This window comes from Triticum urartu, chromosome 3A, assembly GCF_056163025.1.
Source record: "Triticum urartu cultivar PI428250 chromosome 3A, HENAU_Tu73, whole genome shotgun sequence".
In the NCBI taxonomy this organism is placed as follows: domain Eukaryota; kingdom Viridiplantae; phylum Streptophyta; class Magnoliopsida; order Poales; family Poaceae; genus Triticum; species Triticum urartu.
Genome location: NC_141875.1, coordinates 659961305 through 659979499, shown reverse-complemented (window position 1 = coordinate 659979499; position 18195 = coordinate 659961305). Strand labels below are relative to the sequence as shown.

The 18195-nt window shown below is 41.8% G+C and overlaps 1 protein-coding gene across 1 annotated transcript; it reads left to right on the top strand.

Annotated features, from left to right (window-relative positions):
• Nucleotides 1-16059: 16059 nt before the first annotated feature.
• On the top strand, nucleotides 16060-16945 carry LOC125549030 (uncharacterized). Its single transcript, XM_048712532.2, has one exon. The coding sequence runs from the start codon at nucleotides 16082-16084 to the stop codon at nucleotides 16556-16558; it is 477 nt and encodes a 158-aa protein (XP_048568489.2). The 5' UTR covers nucleotides 16060-16081; the 3' UTR covers nucleotides 16559-16945.
• Nucleotides 16946-18195: the final 1250 nt, after the last annotated feature.

Genomic DNA, 18195 nt, shown 5'->3' with positions numbered 1-18195 from the left:
TTTCAAGCTCATGCCCGGATCGAGAGATATGAAGTCTCCGATAAGTTCTTCAGCTGTAAGATGGAGGAAAATAGTTCTGTCAGTGAGCACATACTCACTATGTCTGGGTTACATAACCGCTTGTCTCAGCTGGGAGTTAATCTCCTGGATGATGCGGTCATTGACAGAATCCTCCAGTCGCTTCCACCAAGCTACAAGAGCTTTGTGATGAACTTCAACATGCAGGGGATGCAAAAGACCATTCCTGAGTTGTTCTCAATGCTGAAATCAGCGGAGGTAGAAGTCAAGAAGGAACATCAAGTGTTGATGGTCAATAAAACCACTAAGTTCAAGAAAGGCAAGGGTAAAAAGAACTTCAAGAAGGACGGCAAGGAGGTTGCCGCGCCCGGCAAGCAAGCTGCCGGGAAGAAGCCAAAGAATGGACCCAAGCCCGAGACTGAGTGCTTTTATTGCAAGGGAAGCGGTCACTGGAAACGGAACTGCCCTAAGTACTTAGCAGACAAGAAGGCCGGCAAAACAAAAGGTATATTTGATATACATGTAATTGATGTGTACCTTACCAGTACTCGTAGTGACTCCTGGGTATTTGATACCGGTGCCGTTGCTCATATTTGTAACTCACAACAGGAGCTGCGGAATAAACGGAGACTGGCGAAGGACGAGGTGACGATGCGCGTCGGGAATGGTTCCAAGGTCGATGTGATCGCCGTCGGCACGCTGCCTCTACATTTACCTACGGGATTAGTTTTAAACCTCAATAATTGTTATTTAGTGCCAGCTTTGAGCATGAACATTATATCGGGATCTCGTTTAATTCGAGATGGCTACTCATTTAAATCTGAGAATAATGGTTGTTCCATTTATATGAGAGATATGTTTTATGGTCATGCTCCTATGGTAAATGGTTTATTCTTAATGAATCTCGAGCGTATTGCTACACGTATTCATAGTGTGAGTACCAAAAGATGTAAGATTGATAATGATAGTCCCACATACTTGTGGCACTGCCGCCTTGGTCACATAGGTGTCAAACGCATGAAGAAGCTCCATGCAGATGGACTTTTAGAGTCTCTTGATTATGAATCATTTGACACGTGCGAACCATGCCTCATGGGTAAAATGACCAAGACTCCGTTCTCAGGAACAATGGAGCGAGCAACCAACTTATTGGAAATCATACATACTGATGTGTGCGGTCCAATGAGTGTTGAGGCTCGCGGTGGCTATCGTTATGTTCTCATCCTCACTGATGACTTGCGTAGATATGGGTATGTCTACTTAATGAAACACAAGTCTGAAACCTTTAAAAAGTTCAAGGAATTTCAGAGTGAGGTTGAAAATCAACGTGACAGGAAAATCAAGTTTCTACGATCAGATCGTGGAGGAGAATACTTGAGTCACGAGTTTGGCACACACTTGAGAAAATGTGGAATAGTTTCACAACTCACGCCGCCTGAACACCTCAGCGTAACGGTGTGTCCGAACGTCGTAATCGCACTCTATTAGATATGGTGCGATCTATGATGTCTCTTACCGATTTACCGCTATCCTTTTGGGGCTATGCTTTAGAGACTGCCGCATTCACTTTAAATAGGGCTCCGTCGAAATCCGTTGAGACGACACCGTATGAATTATGGTTTGGGAAGAAACCTAAGCCGTCGTTTCTAAAAGTTTGGGGATGCGATGCTTATGTCAAGAAACTTTAACCTGAAAAGCTCGAACCCAAGTTGGAAAAATGCGTCTTCATAGGATACCCAAAAGAAACTATTGGATACACCTTCTACCTCAGATCCGAAGGCAAGATCTTTGTTGCCAAGAATGGGTCCTTTCTAGAGAAAGAGTTTCTCTCGAAAGAAGTAAGTGGGAGGAAAGTAGAGCTTGATGAAGTATTACCTCTTGAACCGGAAAATGGCGCAACTCAAGAAAATGTTCCTGAGGTGTCTGCACCGACTAGAGAGGAAGTTAATGATAATGATCAAGATACTTCTGATCAAGCTCCTACTGAGATTCGAAGGTCCACAAGGACACGTTCCGCACCAGAGTGGTACGGCAACCCTGTCTTGGAAATTATGTTGTTAGACAACGGTGAACCTTCGAACTATGAAGAAGCGATGGCGGGCCCGGATTCCGACAAATGGCTAGAAGCCATGAAATCCGAGATAGGATCCATGTATGAAAACGAAGTATGGACTTTGACTGACTTGCCCGTTGAACGGCGAGCCATAGAAAATAAATGGATCTTTAAGAAGAAGACAGACGCGGATGGTAATGTGACCATCTATAAAGCTCGGCTTGTCGCTAAGGGTTATCGACAAGTTCAAGGGGTTGACTACGATGAGACTTTCTCACCGGTAGCGAAGCTGAAGTCCGTCCGAATCATGTTAGCAATTGCCGCATTCTACGATTATGAGATATGGCAAATGGACGTCAAAACGGCATTCCTTAATGGTTTCCTTAAGGAAGAATTGTATATGATGCAGCCGGAAGGTTTTGTCGATCCTAAGAATGCTGACAAGGTATGCAAGCTCCAACGCTTGATTTATGGGCTAGTGCAAGCATCTCGGAGTTGGAACATTCGCTTTGATGAGATGATCAAAGCGTTTGGGTTTACGCAGACTTATGGAGAAGCCTGCGTTTACAAGAAAGTGAGTGGGAGCTCTGTAGCATTTCTCATATCATATGTAGATGACATACTTTTGATGGGAAATGATATAGAACTCTTGGACAGCATTAAGGCCTACTTGAATAAGAGTTTTTCAATGAAGGACCTTGGAGAAGCTGCTTATATATTAGGCATCAAAATCTATAGAGATAGATCGAGACGCCTCATAGGTCTTTCACAAAGTACATACCTTGATAAGATATTGAAGAAGTTCAATATGGATCAATCTAAGAAGGGGTTCTTGCCTGTGTTACAAGGTATGAAATTGAGCTCAACTCAATGTCCGACCACGGCAGAAGATATAGAAGAGATGAGCGTCATCCCCTATGCATCAGCCATAGGTTCTATTATGTATGCCATGCTGTGTACCAGACCTGATGTAAACCTTGCCGTAAGTTTGGTAGGAAGGTACCAAAGTAATCCCGGCAAGGAACACTGGACAGCGGTCAAGAATATCCTGAAGTACCTGAAAAGGACTAAGGAAATGCTTCTCGTTTATGGAGGTGACGAAGAGCTCGTCGTAAAGGGTTACGTCGATGCTAGCTTCGATACAGATCTGGATGACTCTAAGTCACAGACCGGATACGTGTATATTTTGAATGGTGGGGCAGTAAGCTGGTGCAGTTGCAAGCAAAGCGTCGTGGCGGGATCTACATGTGAAGCGGAGTACATGGCAGCCTCGGAGGCAGCACATGAAGCAATATGGGTGAAGGAGTTCATCACCGACCTAGGAGTCATACCCAATGCATCGGGGCCGATCAAGCTCTTCTGTGACAACACTGGAGCCATTGCTCTTGCCAAGGAGCCCAGGTTTCACAAGAAGACAAGGCACATCAAGCGTCGCTTCAACTCCATTCGTGAAAATGTTCAAGATGGAGACATAGAGATTTGTAAAGTACATACGGACCTGAATGTAGAGGATCCGTTGACTAAACCTCTCCCTAGAGCAAAACATGATCAACACCAGAATTCCATGGGTGTTCGATTCATCACAATGTAACTGGATTATTGACTCTAGTGCAAGTGGGAGACTGTTGGAAATATGCCCTAGAGGCAATAATAAAAGCATTATTATTATATTTCCTTGTTCATGATAATTGTCTTTATTCATGCTATAATTGTGTTATCCGGAAATCGTAATACATGTGTGAATAACAGACACCAACATGTCCCTAGTAAGCCTCTAGTTGACTAGCTCGTTGATCAACAGATAGTCATGGTTTCCTGACTATGGACATTGGATGTCGTTGATAACGAGATCACATCATTAGAAGAATGATGTGATGGACAAGACCCAATCCTAAACATAGCACAAGATCGTATAGTTCGTTTGCTAGAGTTTTCCAATGTCAAGTATCTTTTCCTTAGACCATGAGATCGTGTAACTCCCGGATACCGTAGGAGTGCTTTGGGTATACCAAACGTCACAACGTAACTGGGTGACTATAAAGGTAGACTACGGGTATCTCCGAAAGTGTCTGTTGGGTTGACATGGATCAAGACTGGGATTTGTCACTCCGTATGACGGAGAGGTATCACTGGGCCCACTCGGTAATGCATCATCATAATGAGCTCAAAGTGACCAAGTGTCTGGTCACGGGATCATGCATTACGGTACGAGTAAAGTGACTTGCCGGTAACGAGATTGAATGAGGTATTGGGATACCGACGATCGAAACTCGGGCAAGTAACATATCGATTGACAAAGGGAATTGCATACGGGGTTGATTGAATCCTCGACATCGTGGTTTATCCGATGAGATCATCGTGGAGCATGTGGGAGCCAACATGGGTATCCAGATCCCGCTGTTGGTTATTGACCGGAGAGTCGTCTCGGTCATGTCTGCTTGTCTCCCGAACCCGTAGGGTCTACACACTTAAGGTTCGGTGACGCTAGGGTTGAGAAGATATGTATATGCAGTAACCTGAATATTGTTCGGAGTCCCGGATGAGATCCCGGACGTCACGAGGAGTTCCGGAATGGTCCGGAGGTAAAGAATTATATATAGGAAGTGCTGTTTCGGCCATCGGGACAAGTTTCGGGGTCACCGGTATTGTACCGGGACCACCGGAAGGGTCCCGAGGGTCCACCGGGTGGGGCCACCTATCCCGGGGGGCCCCATGGGCTGAAGTGGGAGGGAACCCAGCCCAAAGTGGGCTGGGGCGCCACCCCCCAAGGGCCCATGCGCCTAGGGTTGGGGGGGGGAACCCTAGAGGGGGCGCCCCCTTGCTTGGGGGGCAAGCCCCCCACCCTTGGCCGCCGCCCCCCCTAGTAGATTCCATCTACTAGGGCCGGCGCCCCCCCTTGGCACCCCTATATATAGTGAGGGTGAGGAGGGACTTCATACACCAGCCCCTGGCGCCTCCCTCTCTCCCCGTTACGTCTCTCCCTCGTAGTATAGGCGAAGCCCTGCTACTGTGACGCCCTGCATCCACCACCACGCCGTCGTGCTGCTAGATCTTTGTCAACCTCTCCTTCCCCCTTGCTGGATCAAGAAGGAGGAGACATCTCCCGTCCCGTACGTGTGTTGAACGCGGAGGTGCCGTCCGTTCGGCGCTTGGTCATCGGTGATTTGGATCACGTCGTGTTCGACTACATCATCACCGTTCTTTTGAACGCTTCCGTGCGCGATCTACAAAGGTATGTAGATGCATCCAATGACTTGTTGCTAGATGAACTCCTAGATGATCTTGGTGAAACGAGTAGGAAAATTTTTGTTTTCTGCAACGTTCCCCAACAATTTGGACATTTGAGTAGCACTCAACAAAAAAGACAAATCAGGTCAGAACAGTGCATAAATAGTAAACATTTTTATAGACCCCGAAATTGTCTTTTGTGCCGAGAGCTGCTCAGATGTACAAATGATTTGAAAATTGGAGCTGACATCACGCATCAAATTAGCTACCATGCAAAAAATGGAAAATTTCGAATTTTTCTATTATTTGTTTTGATTTTTTTTTCTTCAGCACGGGTGCAGATGAGCCTGGGGTCAGAAGTGGATTATCGCACATATACCATTTACTTTTGCAAAAATATAAATTATACATATTGGATAGATAAGCCACCAACAAAAAATTGTAGTCAATGTCATACGATGAACAAATAAATTGTTTGCTAGATTTCTAAAGTGTTTTATTCAGCAAAAGTGACACATTATTGAATAGATAAAATGATAAACTAGTTAATAAATAAATAAATCAAGATTAGACATTAATAGAGTTCCCTTGTTTTTCCTATGTACTCCTTATGTTTTTACTTCTAAGTGCAATTTTGTATTCCATTGTGTTTTATCCTCTAGTGGAATCCAAAAGTGCCCCAGGTTTATGTGTTTTTTTATTCATGTGCACCGAGGCATCATTTATTTCTCTAAAGGTTCAACATTAATGTCATTGTCTATTGCATACAACATGTGCGAACTAAAATGCTCTTTGTTATCTGGAAGTGCCTTAATTTAATTACAAGATTATCCATGCTTAGCGAGCACGCATCAAACACCTAGATAAGAAGAATAAGAACTACAACCCTCCTACATTCAAGCACGTGAAACATAGGTTGATGAAAGCTTTTGGGGAGTTGCCACAAGGAAAAGATGAGACAGGCGGTGAGGACGACCCATAGAAAAAGCTAAAACCCTAAATGGCAATGTACAACAAATCACTCTCACACCAAATGCAATCCAGGTTGCGATTGAAAGATGCAAATAGACCTCACAGCAATGGGATTCAATTTCGTTTGTTAGGAGGGGTAGCCTAGCGCGTGGGCACCTCCCATGTCTTTCTTTGGGTTCTCTTATGGATTGCGGTTTTCTAGATTTTGGGGTGCACCAGCCTGTCATTGTTTCGCATGGCGACACAGTGCTTCGTAGGAGAACCAACAATGAACTAGTTGCATGAGTTATTCTATGGCGGTGGCGATCACTGATGTTGGTTATGAGACTAATGTGGTGATGTTGGGCATAGGCGTTATTGTATTAGGATCGGACAATGTTCCTTAGATTTATAGATTAATTACTTGGCAACTCTAAACCCCATCCTCAAGCTCTAGTTAGTTTATTTTAGCCTGTAACCTCTTGGTTGGGTTCATATCAACTCTCATTTTGACAGTAAATGGCTCACATCAGTTGTTTTGTCAAGAAGTAGATTAGTCACTCTTTCTTATCTACAAGTGTTTTAATTTACTTACCAGATTTACCCCCTTTAACCCCAGCTAGGTTGTCAAACAATGTATGTTTTTTTAAGGTAAAGGTGTTTTTCATTGAGAACACACCCAAATGTGTGTATTGTTTTGTGTTAGAAGAAGAGAAGGAATCATCAAAAAGATGCAAGATGGTGAAAAACAGAAAACAAAGCCGAATAAACGAAAAGTGAAGAAAGGGCAGCTTACGCTAAATTAAAGATAAACCAAGACGAAGTAGAATTTTCATTCTCAAGTGCACCTCAAAACGTGTGTCATTTGTATCAAAATAGCATGAATTAAATCTAACAAATCACCATGAGTGTTGCGGCTCCAACCATGCAGTTGACAAATTAAGGAAGAAGCAAGATACCACTGATTTCCATTGATAGAAGATAAAAGGAAAAATGAACATATATCTTACAAGTTTAGTGGGTAATATAAAAATGCAAACCCTTAATTTACAGAGCACTCTGAAGCTTGCAACTTGAATTGATTCCACAGCTGGTGTCCTCCATGACTTCACGGGGTAGGAGTTGCTAGCATTAGCACATATACTGTGCTTCTTCCACACTCGGAAGGTGTTGACCATGAGAGATCAGCACCAAGACATGCAATTATTGTCCATTAATCTGATATGTCCTCCAAATTAGGTGCCCAACCACAGCATGCATGCATGTACCTTTCCTGCTACAACTAAAAAACCACTTGCCCAACCACAGAGTTCTTCGCCGGGGTCAGAGTTGCACTCTCTCGCTGCAGGTGACCGAGTTTTGACGCGAATGTTCATGCAGCTTCACAAGTTCGCTACAGTGTGGGTTGAGTCAATGATCAACTACGACGAAGTCGGAGTCGTTTGCTCGGAGTGTAGGGATGACAATGACGCCTGCGTGCAGTCTCACGGAGGTCCTCTTTGGAGTGGTGTATGTGGGATTTCTTATGTGTGCCGCTCAACGGTTATGATGATTTTTCGCCTGATTCTCCATAATTAACTGGGCATTCTGGTTTTCGCTCGGTTTTTCCACATTAACCGAGCAACTCTTTTCTTTTTAATGAATGCAGGAATCCTGCCATTTCGAAACAAAACCAAAACCACTTGCATATACAGTTTTCTCTTTCGATGCGCAAGAGTACTCTTAATTAATTTCTCACAAGTAGTCAATGCACATATTACAATATTGTATAGTCCCACTTGAATAATTAACCTAACAGGCCAACAGTAAGTCACTAATTAAGTAATTAATTGCACGACCTATCTCATCCTTTGTCTTTCTCATGGTCCTTGACACCCTGTCAAAACCATATCTCTGTCTTGGCTAACTAGGCTGATCAGTAGCTAACTGCCCCACATGAGCCTTTACACCCAACAAGTCAATGATCCATATGAGGTCTACGAATGGGGGGCTAGCTAGCCACCATGTCCCACAACACGCCACACTACTCTGTATTCAGCTGATATCTTTAGAGTAAATTTCACCTACTTTTGTTTAAGACTCTAAGACCTTGTTGAACCTGTTTGCTTATTTATAAAGTTGGTCATATGCATCGTTCTGATGCAGAGATCGGGGAGTCTCCCTTTTCGAAAAAAACCTTTTACTCCTTATTTATGACACTGTGGTAGGTTTTAATTTGTCTAAAAAATAAAGCCATATATTATTTCATTACAAAAAAAATTGCCCTGTTTTATTATTTTTTACAAACTGAAAAAATGATCGATTTGTTAGGATGGCATGCCAGATGAACGAGTACACAACTTGAACATGTAATCGTTAGAGGCATTAGTGCATCTCCAAGGCGGACCCATAAACCGCCCGCATCCGTCCGGACCGCGCTGTCTGGACCGTGTGAGCCATCCAATGCGGGCCTGTATCAGTCCGCGGGGCGGTCCGGACGTGTGATTTCTCCCGCAAACCGGAGACAAAAGTGGGAGAGGTTTGCGGGAGTCCGGACACGTGAAACATACGAATCTGACACCCCCGGCCCACCCAAAACCCTTCCCGGACCCCGCGACTCCATCCTCCTCATTTTCTCTCCTTCCTTTTTTCTCTCTTGCCTTCGCCGCCACTCCACCACCCCGGCCACCACGCCACACCCCTGATGGAACTCTGCGTCTCCGTCACCTCTGGCACTCCAGCAAGGCTCCCCACCGCTTCTCCTTCGTCTCTGTTCAACCCCTGTCCTCTGACCACCCCGCCAGGTACCAACCTCTACTGTTATTCTCACCATGTCCGGCAACTGTTTGATGAATCGCCCAAGCTGAAAACAGTTATCACTTCTTCTTTCTAGCAATGGATTCCGATTTGGATTACATATACAAGTAGTATGTTGAGTGAAGATGCTTCCGCGGGTCTGGAATTTGAGAACATGTGTGATCCTATCCAACTTCCGGGCCAGAATCCAGCCACATTTGAAGATTTATTCAAATGTATCAACAAATTCAGCATTGACCAACTCACGAGCAGCTGAAGGAAGATCTGATTGAGCATCAGTGGGCGGTGAAAGGGGACAACAATGTTGGGATGTAATATTTGAACTTTTTAAAATTTGAACTGGTGTTGCATGCGGCTATGTGAACGTTTGTACCCTTTGCATGTGGCTATTTGATCGTGCAGAGTTGAAAAAAAATAAGGAAGACCAGATGTATGCGGCTACGGTTGGATGGCATCCTCCCGCATCCATGTCCGCGGACTGCCTCCCCCCCCCCCCCCCCCCCCCCCAGGTTTGCGGATGGGTGCGGGAGGAAATTTGTTGGTTGTCGTTGGAGATGCCCTTAGCAATTTATATCATGTTCCCTAGAATTATATATTAGAAAATAATGTGTTTTACTATGTAGTATTATGCAACCTTGTAGAGAAAATAACGGGGTTTATTTTTTGAAAGAGTGTTAGAAAAACAATATGGACACAAGAAAATTACATGAGTTATTTGTTAACAAAAAGAATGTGACCGGTTTATTATTTATGTATAAATAACAGTAGTAATATTTGATGCGATGGATATTCCGATTGATCAAATTGGTCTTTTTTTCAGTGAGCAAATTCTGTTCATACAATTATACCGGATCGGAATATTCGATTTGATGGATATTCTGTAAAAGCAAACTATGCATGTACTCCGATTTGGTATTCAGTGAGCAAATTCTATTTGCTCTTTCTTGAAAACAAGTCAAAGCAAGGAACTGGTTTTCCTTGGTTGCATAAATAGTTCCTGAATCAATTGACCATATATGATAAACATGTCCATTACAACACAAAGAACGGAATTGTTCAGGTCAATGAATAAAGCAGTATGTTACGTGTATATGTGTTAGTAACATGCACGCTAGCTTAGGTCATTGTTCCATTCTCCATGAAGTTGACATGAGACTACTTTTTCCGACCCTATGAACTAGTCCAAGATCGCATTCAAGTTTGATTGGCGGACTCCTCTTCTTCTTCTTTTTTTGCCGGTTTACTTCAACAGAAATGGCATGTATATATTAGATAAATAGATTGATAGCTGATTCACTATTTTTTTTCAGCAGAGATGACATACTTGAATACATAGACTGGACACCGGATTAGTTATTCAATTTATTCATCGGGAATGTATATATGTCTTGTGATGATTGATGAATAGATTAATAGATTGTTGGATTTGATAAATTTAACAGAATAAACAATTTGATTGCTGGACTTGATAAATTCAGCAGACTAAACTATTAGGTTGCTGGATTAATCAATTGGTACTTAATTCAACGGAAGTGACGACACTACTTTGATCCATCCCAAGCCCCTACATATTTATGATGTCTCTGTCAGTTGATGAAAAAAATAATCGAGCTGGTGAATGGAATCTAATCAGTTGATACTTGCCTGTGTGACACAACACCCAAACTGCATCGCTGGGTTCTCTCATGTTCTATTATCCTGTTAGGATTTTTTCTCTCATGTTCTATTATCCTGTTAGGATTTTTTCTAAACCATCCTGCTAGGAATCCAAAAAGGAACGCCCTAAACTAATATAAGACGTTTTAGGTTACTAAAGTTATAGTAACATAAAACGTTATATTAGTTTCCAAAGAAAGTACTATTAATCTATTGTACTCTGAATGACTGTCTGGACTCTGGACTATATAAGAACTGACAAAGCTCATTCTTATCCGGAAGTACTCTCTCCAGTCCTTTTTAGTCTGCATATAAGTTTTGTCCGAAGTCAAAGTATTTGTACTTTGACCAAACTTATAGAAAAATGTATCAACATTCATAATGCCAATTCTATATTGTTAGATTCATTGTGAAATGCAGTTTCATAATATATATTGTATTGTAGATGTTGATATTCTTTAATGTAATTTTGGTCAAACTTTGTAAAGTTTGACTTGATAAAAATCTAATGCGTAGAGTGAAAAGGACCAGAGGGAGTATCTTAACTCACGAGGACGACACTGAGTCTCTGTTGACACATGTACTTTAGCCATATAAATTCTCTGCATGTAAACTTTGAAGAAAATATATCCATGTAAATATCTGGGTCGATTAACCTCGCTAAGATGAAATGCATTAATTATTGCATGTATTTACTTGTTTTACCAACTTTTATTGTAAACAATCTTGATTTTTTGTTTGTTTTAGGAATGGTCTGATTTAGCTAAATAACCAAGCAAAACACATCATATTGACGACACTAAAACAAACATGAGCACCAAATATTCCCGATAAAACATAAAAAAATACATCATGGTACTTCTAAGTCATTGTTTCTAGTTTCAATGTTTGCATCTCGACTTTCTTAAATGTTTTTGGTGAAAAACCCGCAAAAAAAATAAAGCTACATAAGCTAGACTAACCTCAAAGATTAATTTTGAAGCGACGTTTGGGTCGTCCACTCTAGTAAGTGGAACCTTAGATCGTCAAATGCACCATGTATGGGGAAACAACCTACAAGTTAGGTTGTTGAGCCATTACCTTGTCGCCATACAGTCAAGAGAAAAGGCCATGAGCACAACATGATGAAATAATAGAGCCACAGACCTACCTGACACAACCATGCCACAACCACTAGCAAGTCAGACCAAAGCACCAAGTGGAAATCTGTCAGACTAGAGAATGTTGATCTGCTAGAATTAAAGCACCACAAGCCCCTCGGTGTCAGCCGTGACGATCATACTAGGATTTTGATGGGCGGGGCAATTGGACTTTTATCTGTGCAATAGATCCTCCACTATCAAGATGCAACCACCATGGACACAAAAAGTTAACATAGATTTTTTTAATTTAAAACAAGGTTAATACCCCCCCCCCCATAGGAAGTCCAATGAAGGAGAGGGGAACTAAAGGGATACGGGTGAAAAAGATGCCTAGTGGCAAGAGGGGAGTTTTCTCTCTTAATATAATTATTGATCTAACAAGTGCGCCATACAGATTGCCTTAGACATTGTTTATCATACTTTATTATTTTCACCATTACTGGTAATTTGAATCAATATGTTGGGCCAACTGACCGGACAAACAACTCATTCTCATATATGTTTGGGTATATCCATGCTGACATATGAGTCATGTGTTGCAACTAGTTAAACCTATTCCCAGTGATTTAACAAATTTCATAAATTCAACAAAATTTAATGAAATTTGAAAGGATTTGGCATAATATTGTATGCTACTAACAATTATGCTTTCATGTTATCTACCCATCTATTTCCATGCCATCCTAATAAGTGGGTTCAACTTTTTGCCTGGGGTAAAACAAAAATAGGTAAAAGTTACATGCCACAAGAGCACAACTACGTTGCAAAATCTGACAAGATTCTCAGATGACGTAAAAATACGTCACAAAGTTACAACATGAGAGTAGAAAGTGGAATATACTCCTAATTAAGTACTCATCACAAACCTTGTTAGTTTGATAAAAAAAGAATACAAGGAGGCAAAGATTGTCACAAGGTTAAGGTTGTTACTAAGGGGTAAAACAGGGTAAATGTTTTCACAAGGTCATAGTTAGGGGCAAAAGGTGGGATTTGCTCATATTTTTAGTGTGTAGATTTTAGACAATTTGATACATTGTTTCATTGTATATACCTCATATGAAGGTAGACAAAATAATAAGTTTTACACTTTTGTAAGATATTATATAACCTTTTAAAGAAAACAATGTGATTTATTTTTGTTTTTTAAACTAGATGGCCACAAGACAACTACATGTGTTGTTTATAGTGATGTAAACGTTCTAATATTTCTTTATGGAGGGAGTACTGATTTATTATGTGAAGTAACTGTGGTAATATTCGATTTGATGGGTATTCCAATTTGTTATTCAGTGAGCAAATTCTATTTGCTCTTTCTTGAAAACAATTCAAAAGAAAGGAATTATTTTTCCTTGGTTGAATAAGTAGTTCCTGGATCAGTTGGCCATATATGATAAACATGTCGATTACTGGAAAAGAACAGAATTGTTTAGGTCAACGAATAGAGCAATATACTCCATGTTTATGTGTTAGTAACATGCACGCTAGCTTTGGCGATGTCTCATTACTTTCTCACTTATATTGACAGATGAGACTACTTTTTTCTACCCATGTATTCGATAAACTCTTCTTCTAAGGTTGATTGCCGGAATCCTCTTATAAGATAGATTGGTCACTAGATTGTTTATTCGATTAATTCATCGAAAATATATGTCTTGCGATGATTGATGAATAATTAAATCGGTCGCTGGATTTGATAAAATCAGCAGAATAAACAATTGATTGGTGGATTAATCAATCATTTGTTAATACAACCGAAGTGACTATATTAATTTGATCAATCACCAGCTGTCACCTACTCTCTTCGTCCTTGAAAGAGTGTATTTCCAACTTTGTTGGAAGGTCAAACTATCTCAAAGTTTGACCGAGTTTGTGTAAAAATATATCAATGTTTGTGAAACCAAATAGATATATGATGAAAATATATTTTATCATGAATCTAATGCTACTAATTTGATATCATAAATGTTAGTGTATTATTGTATAAATACGGTAACTGCACTTTTGGTTTCTTTTGTGCTCTATTGGTCTGTAGGGAGTCTAAAAAGTATAGATAAAAACTTCAACAAATCATGTGGTTTTCATAAACCCCTGTGGTGTTTTCGTTCCTGTGGGTTCCGGCCGGGGCGTATTATTCTATTACACTCAGAGCCAGTGTCATTTTCTGGAGTATGTGAGAACTGTCAAGCTCATTCTTATCTTATCTGGAAGTATCTTAATTTACAAGGACGGCATTGCATCTCTCTCTTTGGCTATACAAATTCTCCCCATGGAGATTTCAAAAAATATATCTTCATGCAAATATCTGTATCCATCAGCCTCGCTATAAGAAAAATGACGTTGATTAAATGAAGAATATATTTATCTCACTGACCTTTATCCTTATAAATTTTGACATATGTAGTTTATATTTTCGGCACATTATTCAATTTTATTACATTTTTTGCGAGGATAACTTCCAGCCTGTTCATCAACTGTCAAGGTAGTACAAAAAACACTAGAAGTAAAAAAATACATGTAGGTCCGTAGACCACCTAGCGACATCGGATTGAGGAAACTGGGACAAACATGAACAACAAACATTCTGATAAAACAAAAAAATTATATCATGGCACTACAAAATTGTCTTTTTGTTTACCTTTTACATTTTACTTTCTTCCATGAAAAAACATTGCAGGAAAATAAACATGCAAAAGCTATACTAACCTCAAATATTGTGGAATGTATAAGTTGTCCACTCCAATAAGTGAAAACCTTATATCATTGAATGTAACAAGGCTGATGACACGCCCTTACAAGATAGCAGGTTATCTGGTCATTGCTTTCTCACCATACAAGCTGGAAGAAAACAAAGAGCACATTGCAACAAGGCATGAGAGACAATGACCAAAAAGTTCTTAACATCACCGAAGCCACGACAAGCGTCAATCGGGCCGGAGCATAGGGTGACAATCTGCCAGATCAAAAACCGTCGATTCATGAGAATCAAAACATCACACGCTCCTTGGTGTCAGACGCGATGAGCATACTAACTCAGACATGATAGAGTTGTTGGATGTATTTTAGGAAACCGCCTCCACCGTCCTAACAAGTGGGTTTAGCTTTCGTTTGTGATTAAAACAAAATTAGGTAAGATATGCATGTCACAAAATATTCAAAATGTTAGAAATGAGATAAAATATGTCACAAAGTCAAAACTCACAGCACGAGAGTAGAAAGTAGAAGATACTAACCGTCACTGAAATATGGTAAAAACAAGTGGATGGATTCAGCTTTAACTTTGGGCTAAAAACAAAAGTAGGTGAAAATACATGTTACAAGAGGACGACTATGGTGCAAAAATCTGACAAGATTTTTGAAATGTGATAAAAACATGTCACAAAGCCACAACACGAGAGTTGAAAGTGGAATATACTCTTAATAATTACTCCTTTCGTTTCAAAATAGATGATTACTCCTTTCGTTCCAAAATACATGTTACAAAGTAATATAAAGTTGGGTCATCTATTTTGGATGGAGGAAATACGGTGCATGTGTAGCCATAGCAAAAGCCTAGCGAGGCAGCTGCAGATGCAGTGCTTGTTCCACATCACATTCGGAAGGCGTTGACCATGGCGTCGACCACTAAACTAAGGCAATTATTGCCCATTTGATATATATTCCGCCCGGATTAAGTCCCCACAGCACGTACCTTTCCCGATTAGCTTTTTCCCTAGCCGCTGCAATCACAAAATCCACTTGCGGCTTCACTTTCTCCGTTGATGCACATGCATGGCCATTGCTAATACCCTAATTATTAGTTAAGTAGCCGGCCCAGCAATAAGTCAGTAGTTAATTGCCCTAATTAAGTACGTACTTATTGCTTAGAGCTAGCGTAGGAGCACATCTCCACCTTGCCTTCCTCCTCGTCCTCGATCGTCCTGGTCTGTCCTGCACCATATGACCCTGCGCGCTGCAGCTCACGGCGAGTCATAAGTCAATGCATGCCCACGCGTCAGGTCAACTAATGGGGCTAGCCCACCATGCATGTCACACCGCACGCCGTGTCGCCGTCCGTCTTGAGCTAGCTAGCTAGCTAGCTACCTAGACCCATCTACCTTGCGTAGCTTGCGTACATATATATATACACACAACCCGGCCGGCCCCCTCTCTCATGCATGCCATCATCCTTACAATCCAGCCGGCGCATCCACTCTTGGTCACCAGCCCCGTCTCGAGTCCGTCGACGTCCACGGGCGGCATGGCGGCGAGCAAGGGCGCGAGGAAGAGCCTGGTGTCGAGGACGCTGGAGCGATGCCGGTCTGGGCTGAACAGCGGTGGCAGGTCGGCGGCGGCGGTGGCGCCGGGGTGCTTCTCGGTGTACGTGGGCCCGGAGCGGGAGCGGTTTGTCGTGCGCGCCGACCGCGCCAACCACCCGCTCTTCCGGCGCCTCCTCGACGACGCCGAGCAGGAGTACGGCTACGCGGCGCAGGGGCCCCTCGCGCTGCCCTGCGCCGTCGACGCCTTCCTCGACGTGCTCTGGCACATGGACCACGACGTCCAGGACGACGACGACAGCGAGGCAACCGTGGCCCCGTCGACGCCGATATGCGGGCTGCAGCGCGCCGGCAGTGGGAACATCAAGGTCCGGCCGGCGGGGTACCGGGTGCTCAGCCCGGCCAAGTCCACGCCGGCGTCCTTCTTCTTCTCGCAGACGGCGGCTGGCGGTAGGAGGTGAGCTATAGGCGCGCAGCTAGCTAGCAGGAGCGGGTGCATGCAGAACCGAGAGGAATCTGCGCGCGCATACACAGATCGAGCAGGTGCTTAATTTGCATATACTTAGACGTCTCAACCCCCCCCCCACACGCCTAGCTGATTTAGATTGTAAAAGTGGAAGGAAAGAAGATCTATTCTATGCATGCATGTAAGCGCGTGTGTTGGATGTTCTTTGTATTACCGGTTTCATGGAAATGAAAATTGGGGCTTGAGCTCCTAAATTAGAAACAAAAAAATGCGGGTTTATGTGTGGGATACACAAAAGGAGATTAACTTTGGGTGATCATTTTGTTTGATCTATACCAGTGGAACTTGTGTTTCTTTATGGAGTATCGATCGTTTTCTATGGCAGTTTATATTGTCGTGAGGATGACAATTTTAGTTTGCAAGCACGGCAAATCCTCGCGAAAAACAGAACTGAAGCGGAGTTGCCATGCTTGCTAACTAAAATTTTCATCCTTGACGAACACAAATTGTCATCAAAGTCGTTCACAATTGCCATCACCAGCGAACGTTCGCTGGTTAAGCCGGTCCAAAATTAACTAGTTTTTTTGTGTGGTAACTAATTAGTTAATTCGGGTCTCGGGCTAGATGCAAACCTATACTCCCTTGATATTATTATGCAAAACTATTGATTTGGTCAATTCTTGTCGTTTATTCAACCAGGTTTAGAAAAGGGTTGTACTGGGTATTGACAGAATGATAGGTGTTGTCTATTCATGAGTTACCTGAAACTTTTTAAAACCTGAATCACATTTCTAAGCACTCGTATGAATATCCAACCCGTCATGGATCTCCAAGTCAATTCATATAGTAGTATACTTCACTGAAGTGGCGCACCTTCAAAAAGTTCGGTTTCACCATAGTAGTGTGCAATTATTAATTTTTTGTGAATTGGGCAATTTAAGGTAAGGAATATTTAAAAAACAATAGATAACTACAAATTAGCAAAAGTGATTTCGTACAATGATAGATTGTTGGCATATTTTGATGCCACAACTGTTGATTTCGCCAAATTAGAGCCAAGCTTTCTTAATTCGTAGTTTTCAGTCATATGTTCATTATCTTCATGTCTAGCCATCTGCGGTGTTGTATTATTTGTATCTCTTTACATTCTTTGTATTGTCTGTCTCTATTTACATTCTCTACACGAGAACATTTCTGCCATCCCGATCGATGGGCATACATACAACAGGAGAAGAGCAAGGAGAAGACGAACGAAGAGAGACCATGGATGCATGAATGGACGAGGAAGTAACGAAGACTCCTGAAGGTGAAGAATGGGGCAAATGTGGAACCAGGGACAACAAGCCATCAAGTATTATGCTTTGCAAGCATCGACCACTACTTATTCTCTATTTAAGCTAAAAAATAGTTTACCCACATAAATACGTATAAGCATAAACTAGAGAGACGGCACTAATTTGATAATGTTGAATGGCCATGGCACGGTAATATTCTAGGTGGATTCAGTTTATTTATTTTCACCATGTGTCTTCATCGGTGTGTTCCGAATTAGCACACATTTTGTGGCAATCTTGAAATTGCGGCTGGATCAATGTATAATTTCAAGGCTACTTCATGCACTAACTTGAATGA

Bases quoted from the DNA above. Each gene is read 5' to 3' on its own strand.
- LOC125549030 (XM_048712532.2), top strand. From the start codon at position 16,082: ATGGCGGCGAGCAAGGGCGCGAGGAAGAGCCTGGTGTCGAGGACGCTG.